General features: G+C 36.7%; 1 protein-coding gene across 29 annotated transcripts in view; it reads right to left on the reverse strand.

The window, feature by feature from the left end:
• DTNA (dystrobrevin alpha) overlaps positions 1-20,599 on the reverse strand; it is a 418,880-nt gene that overhangs the window by 59,797 nt on the left and 338,484 nt on the right. For 7 of the 29 annotated variants that reach the window (XM_027772649.1, XM_027772650.1, XM_027772647.1 and 4 more), the window contains 5 exons: positions 18,686-18,694; positions 16,547-16,630; positions 14,773-14,862; positions 5,381-5,458; positions 4,731-4,823 (listed from right to left, as the gene is read on the reverse strand). In XM_027772649.1, coding sequence (XP_027628450.1) covers positions 4,731-4,823; positions 5,381-5,458; positions 14,773-14,862; positions 16,547-16,630; positions 18,686-18,694 — 354 coding nt within the window. Of the gene's footprint in view, positions 1-4,730; positions 4,824-5,380; positions 5,459-14,772; positions 14,863-15,023; positions 15,222-16,546; positions 16,631-18,685; positions 18,695-20,599 lie in introns of those variants that run through there. The other 22 variants (XM_027772655.1, XM_027772657.1, XM_006150545.3 and 19 more) reach the window with 11 other exon arrangements.

Here is a 20,599-nt window from a genome sequence, read left to right on the forward strand (position 1 = left end):
AAAAAAACACACCCAAAAAAAAAAAAAAAAAAAAAAAGTATTATCCTATTTTAGCTGTTGTTATGAGATAAATGAGATTGAAGATGTTAGGACTCAGAAACTGATACCCTGAAGACTGGGGTTTTGATATGCCATTACTTATAAAGGTTGGATGTGCCAAACAACGGTCTCATGCCCCTTCCCTGAGGTCTCATTAACTGTACTTACACTAGGAAAGGAAGACCAAGGCACGCCAACACACCTGGACAAATTTATCATGTGCTATCGTTCGTCTCCCAGGCCCATCAGGTTCCCAAAGAGAACTGTTTCCTCACCATTGTTGGAATATTGGACCTATATTTGTCCTTAGAAATAATTTATTTACTCTCAGATTTTCTACACTCTGGTTTTCCCCTCTCCCATGATATAAGCCACAACCATCTGGCTTCTCTTTGAATTCATATAGTATATGGCTCTCGCATACAGATTTGTATGTTAAAATGAATCTATATGTCTTTTCTCTTATTAATGTGCCTGTTGCCAATGATTTTTTTAGAGAACCTCAGAGGGAAAGGAACATTTCTTTATCCCTGCCAAGCCAAAATTCTGGTCTTTTATGAAGCTTACAATCAAAGTGAAAAGTCACAAGTCAAAACTAAATACTTAAAGGTTACTTAGGGTATTTCTATCCTTTGGTAGGTACCCAGTAGGGGAATTGCTGGGTTGTAAGATAGTTCTATTTGTAGGTTTTGGTGGAACTTCTGTATTGTTCTTCACAGTGGCTGTACTGGTTTACATCCACCAATAATGGAGGAGAGTTCTCTTTTCACCACAGCCTTGCCAGCAGTTATCATTCTTTAATTTTTAAATCTCAGCTATCCTGAATGGGGTTAGGTGGTATCTCACTGTGGTTTTGATTTGCATCTCCCTTCTGATCAGGAATTTTGAGCATTTTATCATATGCTTTTTGGCTGTTTACATGTCTTCTTTGGAGAGTTGTCTGTTTACTGCAAGATTATTCACAATTGCTAAGACATGGAATCAGCCCAAATATCCAAGAACAAATAAATGGATTGAAAAAGTGTGGCACATGTACACTATGGACTACTACTCAGCCATTAAAAAACAATGAGACCGTGGCATTTGATAATGGTGGATATGGAAGATTGATGCTATGTGAAGTAAGCCAGACTAGGAAAGAGAGGCATTGTATATATCCATTTAATGTATTCTGAATGACTGCACTTGATGGCAGAAACTGAAAGACTGAAGGTATAAAAACATGGAGAGCAGCCGTGGATACGAGAGATAGTGTGGGAGGGTGACGGACAATGAGGGGCTGTGGGAGAGAGGGAATCAAGGGGGAAAAAGAAAAACCACAGTATATGCTGAAGATATACAATGAATGTAAATGAGATATCATAAAACAAAATTTAAAATAAAAAAAACTTAACTTAGTAACAGTCATCCTTCCTATTTCTTGTGTGCAGTCAACATATTTCTTGAAATGAAATAAAAATATCAGAGTAGAATATACATTTTCAGTAAATAAATATGTGCAGGATGTGATGTGAAGGGTGACCCACAAAAACTTTCCGGGAGGCATGGGTGATGGAAATTTTAAAAGGGGGATGAAGCATAGTGGTTATAAACCTGGAGGGTTACTGGTTAAAATCTCTGCTCTGTTGTTTAGTAGTTCTGTGACAGTGAGAGAGTCAGATAAATTCTCTAAAATAATAAATAAAACTCTTAATTATCTATCCAATGGGGGTGATTGTATTTACTTCATGGACTTATTCTAAGGAGTCGGAGAAGATATGTGTGTAAAGTTTTTAACACCAGACTTATCATGAAGCAAGTGCTTTTTTTTTTTTTGGAGAGATTTTCACTGTAGGGCACGTGCACTCGCCAGACAGACAGAGACATAGAGACAGAAAGCGAGAAATCACCCCCCAGGGGGGATGGTCACGCCACAATCCCTTCTCCTCCATTCTCCTCTCGGGATCTTGGGCACGCACGCACATGCGCCCGGCGTGAATTTTAAGCCACTGGGTCCGGGACACGAACCGCGGTCAACTACGTGGGAGTCCAGCGACATAGCCATTACGCTAACTGCTGGTTCCCAAGCAAGTGCTTTTAAAAATAGTAGGTATGATGATTAGTACCCTTAGTATATAGCTCACCATAGTTAGTGACTGTAAAGCATTACAGCCGTTAGGACGATACAGAAGGTGAGAGATCAGATCACTACATTACTTGTATAATCGTGACAAGTGTAAGGCACTAAACATAAGGGAAAGGAAAGGAAAAACAAGAAATTTGAAAGACAAGTTGAATTTTTACAGGCAAATAAAACCTACAAGAAATATGGAGGTACACAGATTGAAGCAGAATCTATTTCATCGATTAGTCTTAGGTTCCACTGTTTTCAAACTACAAATCACATGCAGCTTTTATCAAGCAGATGTAAGGTATCTCTGCTGAGACAGTTTTATGGTCTTAAGTGACCATCAAATCAATATGATTAATGATTAGAGTAGGGAAAATGGCTGGTAGTAACAAAACTCTGAGCATTTCTCTTTGGAGATTTCTTTGTTACGCCCTTAATTAAGAAAAGGTCGAAGAAACATGGTAGAGATAACCGGAGAGTGCTTAAAACGATGGGAGAGAGGTCATGGTGTGAGATCACATCATTGTCTTATGATGGAATCTGTCGACTGTAGTCATCTTTGAAAATCACTGATAGGTGAATTTTGTATTTAGTTCCATTGTTTCAGCTATCATGTAACATTAGTAAGCCAAACTCATTGAGTATAAGATTAAAGCAATCTTGTCATTTTGAGAAGCTGAGTTATAAAACAGTAGACTATTTCATTTAAATGCTCAGATAATTTGAACAGAGAGATGGGTTTAAGTCACCTGAATAATGCATTTTTATCTCTTTAAGGAGTAAGATACAGAAGAAAATTAAACTAATGTGCTGGTTATATGTATTTAAAATTACGTGTGTGTGTATTTATGTGCTATTTTCAAAAAGTTTATATATATATATATATGGATTTCAAAAAGTTTCTGGAAAAGTGGAATAAAAATACAAACTTATTTTGGTGCAAACATTTTTTGAAATCCATAGTTTTTTCCCAATCATATACATTTACCATGAACTTTTGGAAGACTATATATATATAAATACATATGTATATGTTAAAACAAACAGAAGTTCATTAGTTCATCAGAACTAAAATTGCCTCATGGGCTAATCTTGCAAAAATAGTTCTAAATTAGCATCAGAGTCAGGAACAGGAACTTTGGAAAGGAATTTTGGAAAAAGTCAAGACAGGAAAATGTTCTAGAAACAAAGTGGCTAATAACAGCAAGCTGTGAGGGTGATGATCACTGAGTAATGTTCCTTATAGACTTTGAGAGATGCCTTTGTGAAGCAGAAGATGAAAGAGGACTTGCTATGCTGAAGGTGTAAACCATTTTAATGCGAGTTTAATCCACTGGCTCATTTAAGAGTTAGAACTGCAGAAAACCCATGGTCCCTTACCTCAGAGACAACTGGAGTTATTAAACAAAAATTGAAATACTTACAATGAAATATTAAAAAAATTGGGGGAACCAGCAGTCAGCGTAATGGCTATGTCGCTGAACTCCCACGTAGTTGACCGTGGTTCGCGTCCCAGACCCGGTGGCTTAAAACTCACGCCGGGCGCGTGCGCGTGCGTGCCCAAGATCCCGAGAGCAGAATGGAGGAGAAGGGATTGCGGCGTGACTATCCCCCTGGGGGGTGATTTCTCGCTTTCTGTCTCTATGTCTCTCTCTGTCTGTCTGGCGAGCGCACGTGCCCTATAGCGAAAATCTCTCCAAAAAAAAAAAAAAAAAGAAAAACCAAACAAACAAACAAAAAATTGGAATATTTCCAAGGAAATATTATTGCTAGATATGTTTATAAAACAGTAGTCTAAACACGATTCTACTATATAGATGATATAGTCTGACCTCTTACTTTCATTCAAATTGCAAATACACATTTATTGTTAATATTGAGTGATTTTAAGCAATGTTAAGAATCTCCTATGGCAAAATTAAAATACAGAAAACCTTTATGAATATCTTTATCCTAATACATTAGGTTACCTGAATTCCTGGATTTAACATATCTGAAAGTAAACATTGCATATTCTGGGACCCTAAGGATTTCTCAGGAGGGTTAAACAGAAACATTTGTAAGTAATGCAATAGAATTGTTGGAAGATAATTTCTTCTACTATTATCATTGTTAAAGGAATGACATCTATTTAATGATCCCATGACATCACCTCTCCTCTTTCCCCCTTCTATCAGAAGTGAAATGAAGCATTGTTTTCCAAATCAGCAGAGACATCCCTATCCTGGGAATAAGACAAATTCTCACATTACAATCCTGTAATAATTCGATATAACACAGGTAACACAGGGTCAGTTGGTGGGGTCCAGCAACCTGCATCTACCCAGATGCTACTATTTAGCATGATACCCATTTACACATGCTTCCCTTTACCTATGATATAAAAAAGGATATGAATTCCATGTTCCATCAGTGGAAAATATCCAAACTAACATCACAAAGGCTTCTTAACTGAATTAGTTTTAAAGTACCTTAGTGAGGCCTTTGATATCTAGTGACTTTGCCCTTGCTGAGACTGCTTGTCACCAGCTCAGACTGCTCCCCTCTCTAAGGACAGTCAAGCAGCCAAACCTGCACTAACCATGATGGGTTGTTCCGGAGCATGTTGACATATAAACCGATGAGAACATGTTCATCAGCTAGCCTGTCTGCCACATTCAGGCTGTATTGTATCCTGAAACAGGGCAGGAGCAAAGAGAGGGTGTTGTTAAGAGAAGTGGACAGAGATAAGCAGGGAAGTTTGGAATGAGTTTGTGGTAGAAAGAGCATTTAGGAAACCAAGCAAGTAAAGGCAGCGTGTAAGTGATGTTCTACGAAAAACGCGAGCAAAATCCAAGCAATGAAATTCACAATTCCACTTCAATCACATTAAAAGTAAAGACTTCCGTTTAGATTAAATAATTTTTTAGGAAAAAAATTGCATTATTCAACCACTCAGGCCAAGGAATTTATGTTTACAGTGAACACACTGAAATGGGTTACAAGCAAAGATTAACTACTAAATCTTTAGCGTAGTTATTTCAGAAAAATGAAAAGAAAATCAGGGAATGTGGATGACAACACAGATGTGTCTACTTGAAATAACTACTTGGTGCTGTTAATTGGGTTATAATAGAGTTGCTTTTATGAAATCAAAGATGGTCTTTCACACACACACTGTTTTTGACAAAAGAAACCTCTATTTTTAGTCTAGTTAATTCAGGGTTCCAGTACACTCTGGCTTCAACTTACCCTTTGCCCTTCAGAAAAGCTGGTGCAGCCCTAGCCAGCAGTTTGTTCTGCTCTACTTCACTGTCCTTGGGAGGAGAGCTAGTTAATAAGACGGGAAAGCCAAGAAGAGCGTAAACACGGCAATGCATTCAAGAATAGAAACTGGCAACAGAAACTCCCAAGTCTACATCCAAGCTTGGACAGATCTCTGATTATATTGAAATGCTCAAATGTTTTCAGATTTCCACAGAGTTCAACTAGGAGTAAAAATCTGGCTTGAGAACCATAATTAGAATTACACAAACCACAATAATCCCAGATTTGTCCTCTGCGATTTGCCTTAACCAGCAAGCATTTCTATTGCATATGTGTAAACATATCGACAGCTCATTCACTATTTATTACAGGATATGGTGTAAACAGTCCCCTAGTCCAATGAATCCTGTGAGCACTTGGATCCCACTGCAGAAGTTCACTTCTTTAGCTTTCCCTAAATTTGCCACTGTCAGTGTTGAACCAAGACTTGAAAATTACCTAAAGATTGCTATCGTATTGAAAGTGCTTTATTACTTCTAGCACAAGCCACTTAATCTTGGCTGTGAAGCTACATAAATAACCTTCAGAGAAACAGAGAAATAATCCTTTTAACCTTACACATTTATAGCCCTATTTCTTGTCTTGTGCCTATATTAATATGTAACTAGTGAGGAAAGTCTGATCACTACAGCAATGAACATTTTAGATTCATTATAAGAAATATTCATTTTCTTCAGCGATTTAAATGACAGTATTAAAGTTTAACCTATGGTTTTATTAAAGGACAAATAGGGATATAAATAATAAAGCTAACCCCATAGCCTAGGGGTTAAGAAGTCAGATCCCACATGTCTGACTGTGTTTCAGATTCTGGACCTGGAGGCTTGTAAAACATTCTGGCATATGCGTATGCACGTCTAAAATGGAAGAGAAGGGGTTGTGGACTATCTCCCATTGGAGGGTGTTTTCTCTCTATATCTCTGTCTCTTTCTGGAAAGCAAGCATTCTCTCTGACAAATAAAAAAAAGAATATAAACAATAACTAGTTAAGTATGACCCCATTAAGGTCACCCAAGATTTACTGTTATAAGCAGGATGCTTCATTTGGAATATAATATTAATTCTTAATATTACAATGTACTGGTAATGTGTTCTAATAGGGTTAGCATTTTTGTACATTAAGAAGTTGTCCTACACACAGGTATACCTAAAATTATTTTTCCCTTCATTAAAAATGCAAAAATTAATTATTTAATACCAAATGTTTTAACTGTTAAGATCTAAATGATAAGATTTTACCTCAAATTTCCAAGTTTTAAATCTACTACTACAGTGTAGTCTACTACTACAGCGTAGTCTGCCCATAGAGCCAAATACCCACCTTAAACTTTTCTAGGTGGTAGTTTCTGGTGGTGTACCATCATCCCACCAAAATGGAATTCCCAACCTTTTCTATTGAGGCTCATCTTCATGAGTTCATTATCTAGTATCTAAGGCCCCCAGTTGCCCAATATCCCTTCTCCTAGATAAAAAATAACTTTTAATGTAGCTTTTGCATAATTGATTTCAGATGCTTGCCAAACCATTTAAAACCCATGTGAAATAGCCATGATTTGCTCCTTTAGGCTCAACAATTTCCCTGCCTTGCTGCTCTTCTTTGCTCTTTGGATCCTGGAAATGGTGGTGATATATTCTTTAACCAAAATCCTAACAATTACACAGGTATTATCTTCTGATGTTGAATGTTCAAGAAAAAAGAAAGAACCAGTAAGAAAAGAAACACAGGAAGGTCAACTATGATGTGTTTCCTGTGAATTATTCTGGTGATGTTTTATGGGAGGAAGATGATGTGTCAATAAAGCCTCAGAACTGCCATTCCATTGCTTGGTCACTGACAAAACACAAGCATGGGGGACCCTGATGACATCATTACCATATAGAAGCAGGTGGTAGAAAGGTGGAAATTGGATGGATTTTCCTTTAGTGGCCTTATTCCTTTTTTTGTGTTTCTTTGGGGTCCTCTTCTTCCTCCATTCCATTTGCCTGTCACTCTTATCTTCCTTTCCTTCCTTCTTCCCTGTCTCCTTCCTCCCTCAAAGAGATGAGTGGGTACTCTCTGTAAATGTCTCTTTTGTTGTCATTTTCTTTACACTGGCCCTTACCAGTGCTGGTTTGAGGGAATCATTTAAATCCTTTTATTTCCCTTTCTGTTCTCACACAAATTCTTAGGAAAAACAGTTCTTGGAAAAATATAGAACATCAAGGGAATTTAAAAAATTTGTGGAAAAATTTGTGCAAAATATTTTAAAATCCATGCATTCTTTTATGATACCCATTTTCCATGAATTCTTTGAGGACCCCCTACACCATGAGCATTTATGAGTGTGTGGACATAAATAATTTTGTTTTACTACAGATCTTAACTACTAGTGCCAGGAGCCTTTCTGACTTTGGATACTCACTGTTCACATAGTTTCTGTACTTCCTAGAGTTAATCTCAAATCCTTCTTCTCATCACTTGTTTCTTGGAAGCCAAAAACATGACCATGTATAGCGGGAGCCAAGTGCTTGGCAAAACCAAGAAAAAAATTCACTACTCTTTCAAAATGAAATGGATTGGAAACTAAGTTGACTGGGAGTCAGTTTTACTTAAACTTTGGATCTTTAAAGTTTTTTCTCATGAAGTAGCTTCCACAAGAATCTCTTTTTGCAGCTTAAGGTGCTTGAATAAGGAAAGCAAAGTGAAGCATTGTTCTGAGTTGTTACAAAGATAGCGGCAATGTGCAGTTTATAATTTTTTCAGGTAATGTGGTCTCACAATATTTCATAGAATAGTTTAGATTTTTAAAATCTCATTTTGTAGTTTGGCAATTTGCATGGAGAAATGAAATGATATTTCCAGTTTATTTTGTGGGATTCGGAATCAGGCACATGGGGACCTACTTCTTTATTAAAGAATGATGGCTCCCAACACAATGTCAGAATGCGACAATGGCTTTCATCTAACCCCAGCTCTAAAAGCCTCTCTCCTTGTTCTATTAAACATGCCCAATCCACAAATCAAAATGCATACTTCCTTTTAACCTCTGGAACTGGGAGCTCCTTAGGGCTCCCCTTGATGGGTGATACATCTTTTCTAATGTGAGTCTCAGTGAGGAACAAGATTACCATTTCTAAAACTACATCTGCTGTTCTTATTGTTGTTATTTTGTTTTCACCAAGCCTTTGCTGATGTATAAGCAAGCCATTTTGCAGGCAAATTATCATTGATAGGTGTGGTGACAACCATACCCACAGTTTAAGACATAGTAAAATTTAAAGCTTATGTGTTTTGTTGCAAGAAAAAAAGGAAGGAATACTTTTTTAGACTGTATTTTTTTTTTCTAAACGATTTTCTGTTTTCTTAACATTTATTTTATGGAGCTCTGGAAAGTAATATATCTAAAAATGAATAAAGTTCCAAAAATTTTCATACACACACACACACACACATACACACACATACACACTAATACATGAGTGTTCTGGAGGGATAGAAAAAAGTCAAAGTATTTAAAATTTATTACTTTTTTAATTCCCTTCTTTATTTTTAAATTTTTATTTATTTATTTAATTATTTTAGAGAGAGAGATTTTTGCTATAGGCCATGTATGCTTGCCTGAGAGACAGATGGAGAGACAGAAAACAAGAAATCACTCCCCAGGAGGGATGGCCACACTGCAATCCTTTCTCCTTCATTCTCTTCTTAGGACTTTGGGCACACATGGACATGCGTCTAGTGTGTTTCAAGCACTGGGTCAGAGATTTAAACTGTGGTTGACTACATGGGAGTTCAGTGACATAACCATTATGCCATCTGCTGGTCCCTGCTTCTTAGTTTTGAAGGGTGACAACTGATGCCAGTATTTTTACTTTAGAGGAAACATTTTTGGGGTGTCCTAAGGGAACCAAATCACACATGAGAGCTCCCTGGAGTTTTACCTAAATCCAAATGTATTCTTTATGTTAACTGCTGGCCCTAAATCTGAATTTTTTTTTTAAAACCACTTTTATTTAGTTGGACACTATGTTAGTTCTGGTCAAAGATTTTTTTTTTTCCTTTTTCTTTTATCAAACATAATAATTAGGTCTTGGAGTTAGTCTCACAGAATGTTACATAAATATGATGTAATGTGGAATAATTATTATTATAATGGTTAAAACTAAAACAATGTGTGAGTCATTGCAAATTAACTGCAGAATTTTCATTATATTGATTCCTAAATTATTGATAAACTTATTTATGTAATGTTTGTACTTGTGAAGAATAACAAAATAATTTTGACTCCCTCATGAAGCAATTATCAGTTGTGGATAAAATTCTGCTTCCCACTACAATTTACACAATCTAGTAATAAGGTCATAGAACTAGTTATGTGCCATACAACCATGTTTTGGCCAACAGCAGTCTGCATTTATGATGGTGGTCATGCAAGATTTTAATAGAGGATACCATACAGACTAGGTGTGTAGTAAGCCGTTCCATCCAGGTTTGTATAAGTATAGTCTTTGATGTTTGCACAGTGACAAAATTGGCTAAAGACTCAGGTCTCAAAACATAGCCCCATCTTTACACCATGCATGACTATAATTTAAATGCAATAAAAAAGAGTCCACAAATCAGTTTTGTCAAGAGGCAATTTCTTAAAATATTCTGGTTCTTTTTTTTTTTTTTTGCCTTATATCTGAAATATAAAATGTCTCTTACATGCAAATCAACAAACATAAGAAAATTAGGTTAGTGTCTCAGTGGGAAAATTAGCTGTCATCAGTTCAGGCTGGCAGAAATGCTGAATCATCTGAAGCTGTTATCATGGAAGAAATCAGAATTCTTAGGCAATATTTGATTCACTACATTTACCATGTTGTTCCCTGGATATTGTCAAGACTTAACAACTACATTTTTGTCAAGAGCCTCAGAAAAGCTCTCTGGTTACAGGGCATGCACAGACAGCTGAAGCAATGCTAGATAGAGAAGAAAGGGTACTGAAGTGATGAGCTGACTATGGTTTTAATTGTGCGGTAACATTTTAGGATAGAAAATTGTTAGGGTTGGGACCAGTGGTTAGCGTAATGGCTATGTCACTGGACTCCCATGTAGACGACCGTGGTTCGAGTCCTGGACTGGTGACTTGAACTCACGCTGGGCACGTGTGCGTGCATGCCCAAGATCCCAAGAGGAGAAAGGAGAAGGGACTGCGGCATGGCCATTGCCCCTAAGGGGGTGATTTCTAGTTTTCTGTCTCTCTGTCACTTTCTTTCTGGTGAGCGCACGCACCCTATAGCAAAACAAAACAAAACAAAACAAAACAAAACAAACAAACAAACAAAACCTCTCCAAAGGGGGAAAAAAAAAGAAAAAGAAAATTGTTAGGGTTGAATGTAAAGACTGGTTTAATTCGAGTTTGAAAAACTCTAGCATAGTAGTGGAGTTCTGGGGCTATATGAAGTAAAGCATTATCTAGTGAGAGTGGATTCTTTCAAATTTCATAAAATTTCATGCAACATGCTCAGAAAGTGTAAATAGACTAAGGAAAATCTTCAAAACAATGCCAGATGTCTATTTATAAATTCATTTGCTTTATGACTGAAAATGAGTGAGCTTTAATCTTAGGGAAAAAGTTACCTATGGAACAAAATGTTGACTTCTAGAGGGAAAGGCAGAATTCAGTATCTTGATTTTATTTCTCACTAATTTTGATTACCAAGTCATAAATGGTTAAAATTTAGTTTGAACATTTTAAGTTAGATTAAAAACCTGTGTTGTTAGGGACATAAACATCTTCAGATAAGCAGATGTGTTTGGAAAAAATGGAAAAGGACACAATGAATCCGCCTTTCTTTGGTTGAATATCCAATCTAATCAACTGATAAACCAGTCAACCAAAAAACAAACAAACAAACAAACAAACAAACAAAAACCCTCACAAATCCTGCTCTATTGGTAATCTTCAGGATTTGAGAAGTGCTTGGGGTAGAATCTGTCTCTCTGTCACTTTCTTTCTGGTGAGCGCACGCACCCTATAGCAAAACAAAACAAAACAAAACAAAACAAAACAAACAAACAAACAAAACCTCTCCAAAGGGGGAAAAAAAAAGAAAAAGAAAATTGTTAGGGTTGAATGTAAAGACTGGTTTAATTCGAGTTTGAAAAACTCTAGCATAGTAGTGGAGTTCTGGGGCTATATGAAGTAAAGCATTATCTAGTGAGAGTGGATTCTTTCAAATTTCATAAAATTTCATGCAACATGCTCAGAAAGTGTAAATAGACTAAGGAAAATCTTCAAAACAATGCCAGATGTCTATTTATAAATTCATTTGCTTTATGACTGAAAATGAGTGAGCTTTAATCTTAGGGAAAAAGTTACCTATGGAACAAAATGTTGACTTCTAGAGGGAAAGGCAGAATTCAGTATCTTGATTTTATTTCTCACTAATTTTGATTACCAAGTCATAAATGGTTAAAATTTAGTTTGAACATTTTAAGTTAGATTAAAAACCTGTGTTGTTAGGGACATAAACATCTTCAGATAAGCAGATGTGTTTGGAAAAAATGGAAAAGGACACAATGAATCCGCCTTTCTTTGGTTGAATATCCAATCTAATCAACTGATAAACCAGTCAACCAAAAAACAAACAAACAAACAAACAAACAAACAAAAACCCTCACAAATCCTGCTCTATTGGTAATCTTCAGGATTTGAGAAGTGCTTGGGGTAGAAGGAATGCCCTCCTCATAAGTACTATAGAGCCTAATACAATATCAGTAATTAATTACTTGTTACTGTGGCATACAAGAAAATAGCATATTAGATTGTGTTCAGCACTGCATAAATTATAAGCAAGTTTCTAATATTTGGTAGAGTGAAAAGATCTGGTTGGGTGCTCTAGATAATAGCCAACTGATTCCTTTTTTGAGTCATTGCCACTTTAATGGTGTAACCGTGAAAGTACCTGTGGAAACGTAAAGCCATGTTTCTAATACTGGAAGTAAAATAAACTAGCCATTATACATTTCAGGTGTCCTTATTGTGACTAATGAAGAAAATGAGTCATAATTAAAGCAGCTTATCTTACAAAGGGATGGTCTAGTTACTTCTCTTACATTTACTAAGCCAGGATTTTGGTACGATAATTAAGATTTTTCAAAGGAGGCAAGATGCCAACGAAGAAGGCAGATCATAAGCACTGCAATGCAGTGGGCAGTAAAGGGGAGAGAGGGCCTTTTGTGCTTAGTTTTGTGGTTAGCCCTTGCAGTATTTGCAATATTGACATGCTATGTTCATAAGCTCAGGTAGTGTTGCTAGCCCATCACACATTGGCCTTGGAGATTTTTTTCCTGGGTGTAATGATAGATTTCCATTGATTTAGTCACTTTCCTATAAATGTATAAGAAAACAATCTAGGTTTAGGAATGTTTATGATGAAGAAAATGAATGAGGTGCAATGATCCATGAATTATATTATTTGACTTACCTCCTACCCAGTTCCCATCCTAACTAGCATTGAATGTGTATGTAAAGACATGCAAATATGCATGCACACAAAAATTTCAAAAGATTAAGGGAGAGTACTTCTGAGAATAACTTTTTTTTTCTTTAAGGGAAAAGTGAATCAAGTCAGAAAAGGAAACAAGAACAGGGGATGCTACAAATGGTGGTAAGCAGAGGCACACACTCATAAAATGGGGGAGGCAGATTAGTAGGATGTCAAATGACTTCAAAGATAGACCCTGATGCCTTTTGATGATCAAAGTGGAAAGCTTGGAAAGGACTCTTGGTGAGTGATGTCAGGAGTTTGTGGGAGGATTCTGGAGTGGTGATTTTAATTCGTCCTCACTCTGCTTTATCTTTCTGAAATCATCATAATATAAAAGACTGAAAACTGAGGAGAAATAAAATATCTGTGTGACAAACCTCACTCCATTCTTAATGCTGTCCTGATACTGACAAGCACTATTCTTGGCTTGCTTAGGTTTTATTTTATTTTAAGAGGGGCAGGTGGGGCAAGGGAGAGGTGAGGGCAGAGCTCAGGTCATATTGATTCAGTTCCAGTTACAGAAAGACCAAGCTCTTTAACTTGTGCCTTTATCTGGCATGAAGAATTTCCATCAACTTTAATGTAACAGGATAGGAATACACTCAGTCAGAAAAGTACTTACACACCTATGTTTATTATGGTATTATTCACAATTGCTAAGACATGGAACCAACCCAAATGTCCATGAACAGATGAATGGATTGAAAAAATGTGGCACATATACACTATGGCATTCTATTCAGCCATTAAAAAAAAAATGAGACCCTGGCATTTAACATAAAGTGAACAGATATGGTAGACTTACTGCTAAGTGAAGCATGCCATACTACAACGGAGAAGCATTATATGTCCCTACTCAAAATATACCAAATGTCTGCACTTTATGCCAGAAATTGTAAGATAGGAAAATATAAAAGCATGGATAACAATCGTGGATACTGGAGATAGTGTGGGAGGAGAGTGGGAAATGGGGGAAGGTGAAAGGAGGGGAATCAAGGGGAAAAAGAAAGAAGCAAAACATTTAAGGCACGCAAGAGTGGAAAATTATCTGTTGTTGATAACATGTATGATAATATCTTTAACTGGACTAATATGCAGTGTATTCATGCTGGAAAAATTCATTTTGCATGCTGAAATGATATACAGTGACTGAATGTATTAAAAATATTAATAAATAAATAAATTTTAAAAAAGAAAAAATGTAGATCACCACCAGCATTATCAAGTGATAGAAAGGAAACAATAAGAGACTGATTTTAAAATTGCTACATCAGTAAGTATCAGACTGCCTTCTTTGGGGTAAGGGAGCAGAGTGGACAATGGCCCACATCCAGTGGGGACAGATAATCTTTAACTGCAGTGAGTTTCAGTCATATGATATTGTTCTAGCCTTACCCAGTTAGTTCTAATGATTATGCCAAGAGGTTCCTTAATTTGTCTTAATTGGGGCAAGGGAGAGGCAAGGGCAGAGCTCTAGGTCATATTTCCAGGGTCTTGCAAGTTGTACAAAAGTAGAGACTCATTCAAACCAGAAGATCCAGCTTGATATTCTTCACGTACATGATACTGATATAAACTGCTGTGAGCCTATGAAGTCAACAATGTAAGTGGAAAACCAAGGGAAGAGCTGAGATGTCAAGTTCAAGTTGGAAATTCTCAACAGAATCTCATCAAACCCCAGAAGACCTCTATCTCCACTAAGATGTACTACAAGAGGACTTTAGTGTCAGCAAAGAATGACTAGTAGTCTAGCTATGGAACTACAACTACGATTAGTGATTCAGGGTTGGGATACTGACCGTGCTTCGTGCTCAAGCTGATTTGCATATAGCTTTATGAGCGAATGCTCTTCAGCCACCAGGCTGGACGCACTTATCCCCTCAGGTAACCTGAGGGGTTCAAACAATGGGACCTCATTAAAACCTCCCAAAGACAGAGCAAGGCCCACTCAGAGAGGAAAGATATCCAGTGCACACAGCTTTATTGAACAACACCCTTAAAACAGAAACTGGAGGCTCATCTCCACAGAGATTGTAAGAAATGTAAGCTTTAAACAATATGTCTGTGGTTCTCAGGGAACATTCCAGAAGGACTGCAGATGGGAAAAAAGGGAAATAAGCAGATTTGGGATTAATGGGTACCATGCACCCTGGTGAAACCAGAACAGCTCAAAGTATTATGGGACTATTTTAGGGTAGAAGCAGTCATGTTATCCATCTAGACGCATCCACCATAAGCACCGTCCGAGCTGAAATGATATAAAATGACCTTCAGTAAGGATGGGGTCTACCTCTATAGGACATTTTCAGAATGCAGAGCCTCCCAATAAAAGTACATTTTTCTAAACACCACTCAGGTCTTCCCTAAATAGATGCACAGATCCATGTCTCTTACAGATTTAGCAGTTTATGATTTTGTTTATTAAAATATAGTTGAATTTGGCAATGGCTCTGAAAAGGAGTGCAGAAAGATGGTTCTGAGGGCCTAAACCATATCATCTCAGTGTGGATGATCCACTTGTTACAGACTTAATTTATATGTTGGAAATACCACGTAGTGCCACATTCTACTTATTCTGCTAGTTACAACTATGAGGAACACCTCCTCTCAGGTTCCTGTTGAAGAGCCAATACAGGAACTCAGAAAAAGTCCGCAGTGTTTTGAGTCTTGCTGTCTTGGAATCATCAAGAGAATGTACCAGGTTACAGTGAAAAAGCCATTTTATAAACATCTTTATGAAAAAGATGAATTACATGTGTTCTGTGAAATAGGAGGCTGTATTTCTTTTCCCTGCTATAAGACATGTGAGATCTTATGTTCCATTACTCCAGTTTTCCTTACCTTTGTTTCTGCCTTCTGTGAACCTGCTCCATGTCTTTATACAGTAACTCTCTGGTGCTTGATTCATGATGTTTGAGCAAATGGCTTGGAGCGCCTTGTGACCCTTGCACATTTCTAGTGCTAACTGCTTAGAGAAATATCTGTCACCCCTGTTCCTTGCTTACATGGAGTAGATCTTATACAAAAAGATGAGGCACGTGCCTGATTTTTAAAAAGTTCTTGTTATTATTCATGAAATTACTTACATGTAAACTCATTACCAAGTTTGATCTTCAGCTTTTAATCTTAGAAATTCCAAAAATTACTGAGGGGAAGATTCTTTTATACCTAGACCTTTAAATAATGTGATATTTCAGAATTTATACGGTAATACACCACTGAATCTTGACATTACACATCCCTGACTTCTGTGGACCACTCCAAGTGCTATGGAAGTGATTTTCTCAGAGAGATAGAATGTGTATGTCAGTAAAATTGAAACATATGCTGCGTTCTCACTGTTGGTAGATTATAAATTCAGGTTTCCAGAAGTAATGTTAATCCCCCAAAGTCACCTCAGCCTTCTTGAAATACATCCCAATGAATGAAATTGAAAACTTGTGATGGATATTTACAAACTAGTTTCCAATAATGGTCTTCTGCACTTGGCTTATACTATAATATTTCCCTTGCAGTAGAATCAAGGCTCATTACAAAAGAGAGGGTTTATTTTATAATAGAGTTGGCACTTACCTCCTGGTAATAAAAGGACTTCCTGAGGAGGGAACAGAGTGGGAGAACAGGGTGTCGTTCATGCTGGTTACAGGTCTGGGAGGCCTAAGACAAAGCACAGTGTGTATGGGAAGTTAAAACAAATAAAAGTCACAAATTAAAAATTATCTACCATCCCCTGAGGGGTAGAACTAGAGTTCTATATTGTTCAGGACCAACAAGAAAATTCACCTTTTTCTAATTAAATGCCTTAAGTGTTTTAGAGTCACATTTCTGTGAGAATATAGAATCTCAGTTAGACATTGGGAGGAAGATCTCTGGACTCCATGGGAATGTTTATCTATGAGCTTTGAACTTTGGCATCAAGTCATAGCCTCAGAGCAAGGATTTTAAAGAAAGCCGTAATCGTCCTTCTACCTGCTCAAGAGAGACGCTCTGAAACACATGATCAGAATCTACATCCTCTTGGAAAGGAGAAGATTCCTGTAGCTTTGGAAGATTCCTTTCATGTTCCCTCTGACAATGGCCTGTTCCAATATCTCCAATCAGGAAGAATATAGGCTTTAAAAAAAATCACACTGTACTGTGTTTGTCCTTTAAAGTGAAGGTGCCACTAAGCACCACAAGAATTTACTGAGTTTCTCTTATCTGGGTGATCCATATGATAGGATATATGGTATAAGGTATCCCAGAAACTTCATTTTATGCAGATGATAAGAGAAAGAAAATAGAATTCAATATTCCTCAGAATTGTCTAGGACGCCAACTCTATGAGGGCTGTTTTCCTCAGTTTTATTTACATTTCATTCCATTCCATCACACTTTCTTTGTCATGACTGTTTTAGTTCAGGCAAAATACCAGAGCTATATACCTATTTCATCTCCAAACAGTTTTTACTAGTATTTTGGTTCAATGTAAGATACTGAAATGTCAGATAAGATGGGATATACAGATTGGAAGATAGAGGATGAGGCAAGAGACATCGTTCTGAGTCAAAGGGAATTTTTTTTTTTTACTGTAATTCAGTATTTATACTATAATTCAGTTTGATGATATAGAATATTTTAAAGGTAAGACAAGAATCAAGTTGTTGGCTTAAGAACCAAATTTGTAAATATATCTACTTTCCTCTTAAGGAACTAAATTTGGTTTGGGATTCTATAATGAAGAGGTGCTAGGCAATAGGTAGACTTGTTTATAACAGTACATATATTGGAATACCATCATGCTCTGCAGGTTTTATTATGTCAATGTAAAAATCATCAATATTTTATTCTTGGCAGCTGGTGCTAAACCGTGTTGTAAGACCTTGCAAGACACATTATTTGTTGGATGTGGTCAAAACAGCAGATTCACTACATCTATTACAGACATATTAACTAAAGTTCTGAAAATAATGCTTCTGTTTTGAATTACTTATGTTAGATGTTATCTTTGATACAAAGGAGCAACATGAACCTGCTGTAAAATTCTGCCTTGAGTTGAATACTTTCACTTTATAAAGATACTATGTTTTATACAAATGTCCTCTATGAATTATAAAATGGCAGATCAATTTTAAAATAGTGAAGAAAATGAAACATTTTCATTATAGCTTTGCAAAAGGTTGGAAAAGAAGTACATTTGATCTCACATTTCTTGTGTTCTTTTGTCTTTTATTTTAGACTTTCCCTTCTTGACCTATCTCTAAGATATGAGAAAACAAGTGGATTTGGAATGTTTCTTAGTTAGATTATTACATTTACTTTATTGAATCTGGCCACTGCAAAGCTGCACACACCATTAGCATGGTGAACTTGAGACATGGAATGGCTAACCTTGGCACTAAATGGTGGTATGCAGAGAGACCGGAGCTCCTGTTCCCTCTCTTATCAAATAGTAGGTTACCTTATTTAATAAGCAGGTAACACTGGGAATTTTAGGCATATTTACTCTTATGAAAAAGAAATAGCTCCACGAAGTGAAGTTAAATCAAGGAGTCCAGTGCAAAGTTTTCTTTCTGGACAAGATCTTTACAGAGAATATTTTAATAAAATTGACATCCTTTTTGTAAACTGCAAGTGTTCAGCTCAAGGCATAATTAGTTTTGCTCATTTGTGTCTCACAACCACTTATAATAATGTCTTTATAAATACATTGAGGACTACGAGAGTACTTACCAAGTATCACTTTTGGCAGCAAAAAATTGAATAGAATAGAAATCGTTAATCATGGTAACATTTACAAGGAATAAAATGGCTAAGAACAACTGCAAAAATACAAAAATGTCACCACTTGCTTATGTCTGTTTAAATAATAACTCATGACTGGTGATACCTCTTTACTGTGTAGGTATAAAATCCCTTAGCCACAGCAAAGTAATAGCATTTCCTGTGTGTCACATGGTTCGATTTCTAGGTGCAAAACTGTACATGTATGTGTGTGTGTGTGTGTGTGTGAGAGAGAGAGAGAGAGAGAGAGAGGAGAAAAGTAGCACAACCTGTTTAAAAACCCCATTGAGTCAATATCTTTCTACTATGTATCTAAGGCTACTTATAAACTGCTAATTTAGTTATACCATACCATATAGGCTGTGGCATATTGTTTGCCATTTTTCACATTTAAAAATTGTAATGGGGGCCAGCCAGGCAGTGTGGTGGTGAAAGTAATTTAATCTCATGTGACTGTGCAGTTTGAGTCCCAGACCCAGTGGCCTCAAAAACACACCCAGCATGTATGTACAGCATGTGTGTATACATGCCCAAGATCCCAAGAGGAGAATGAATTGCAGTGTGGCTATCACAACCCCCTACCAAAGTGGGGTTAGTCTTTTCTTTATTTTCCTCACTCTCTCTTTCTCCAGCAAGTGCATGTACCCTATAGAAAAAAAAAAGTTGGAACTGGAGTCTTACATACGTACCACATGTTTTTTCTAATTTATTTTATTATGCATTGAGTAAGCCTAAGTCATATGTTTTTTTATCTCAATTTATATCTATAACTTACGATGACTTTTTACTGTTTAAGACTAGCTATGGTAACTATTAGCAGACTAGTATCAATTGTTTACACAAACGATAAATAGCAAGATGTGTGCAATTAAGACTTTATAATGTTGAACATCAGATTCATATCCATGGACTCCACAATCTTAAACGTATTTCAGTAGTGCGTAAGGACACACAATTATCCTTCAGTTAAACATCTGCATTGTGCAATTTCTTTCTTCTTTTTTTTTTTTTTTTGAATAGTGTCTTTGAAGTATTCACACTGAAATCTTTGTGTTTATTTCCACAATTAATGCACTTGTCCACAGAAAAACTAAAAAGTGCTTTATTTTGAGTCTGCTTTCATTCTTCAGGCCCCAGCCCTCTGGTCACTCAGCCCATGGCAGAATGTGCCTGTCATCATTGTCAATGCTCATGTGCCTTATGCTCTGCCTTCTTCTTATCTTTGTCTGTTAGCTTTTCTGGGCATATCAGTGATACTAGTTGGGATATTTTTGTGAACCTATGTAAATATGTGTCCTACAAATGCCAAAGATGTGATTTGTACTACAATTAAAAGATTAATTATTTGGAATAACACGGGGAAATCTTAGATAGGAAGTAAGGATAGGAGAGACAGAGCCACAGCTAGAAAATTGTTCTAAGGAACACTGTGATTGTCTCTTACTAGCTCAGGGAAGGAAGGCCAAGACCTTAATAAGAACAGCTTCTATTGGGTAGATTTCTGCAAGTGGTTGGCCCTTGGGACACTCCCCAGGATTATTTACACTGATTTATTTTAAGACGTATTTTTTAGAGGCATAGTTTCTAAAAAATAAATGAACCACATTCTTCAGACTTGGTTTTGTTTCTGGATGCTGAACCCATGCTAGCATGTAATCAGAGAAAAAGGAGGCTCCACTCTGTGTTTACTGCTCAGGGCTGTGATGCCTCAAGCACACTCCAGCACAAACAATCAAGCCCCACAGTATGTATACAAAGCTCAGACATGATACAGCACAGACCATTTGACGGTGTTCTTTTAGGTCCAGCAGAGGAAAAATGTACTCTTCCAGAAAAATCTGGTATCTACCACAGTGCCTCTTA

The sequence above is a fragment of the Tupaia chinensis genome, unplaced genomic scaffold, assembly GCF_000334495.1.
Source record: "Tupaia chinensis unplaced genomic scaffold, TupChi_1.0 Scaffold000290_1, whole genome shotgun sequence".
NCBI classification, from domain to species: Eukaryota; Metazoa; Chordata; class Mammalia; order Scandentia; family Tupaiidae; genus Tupaia; species Tupaia belangeri.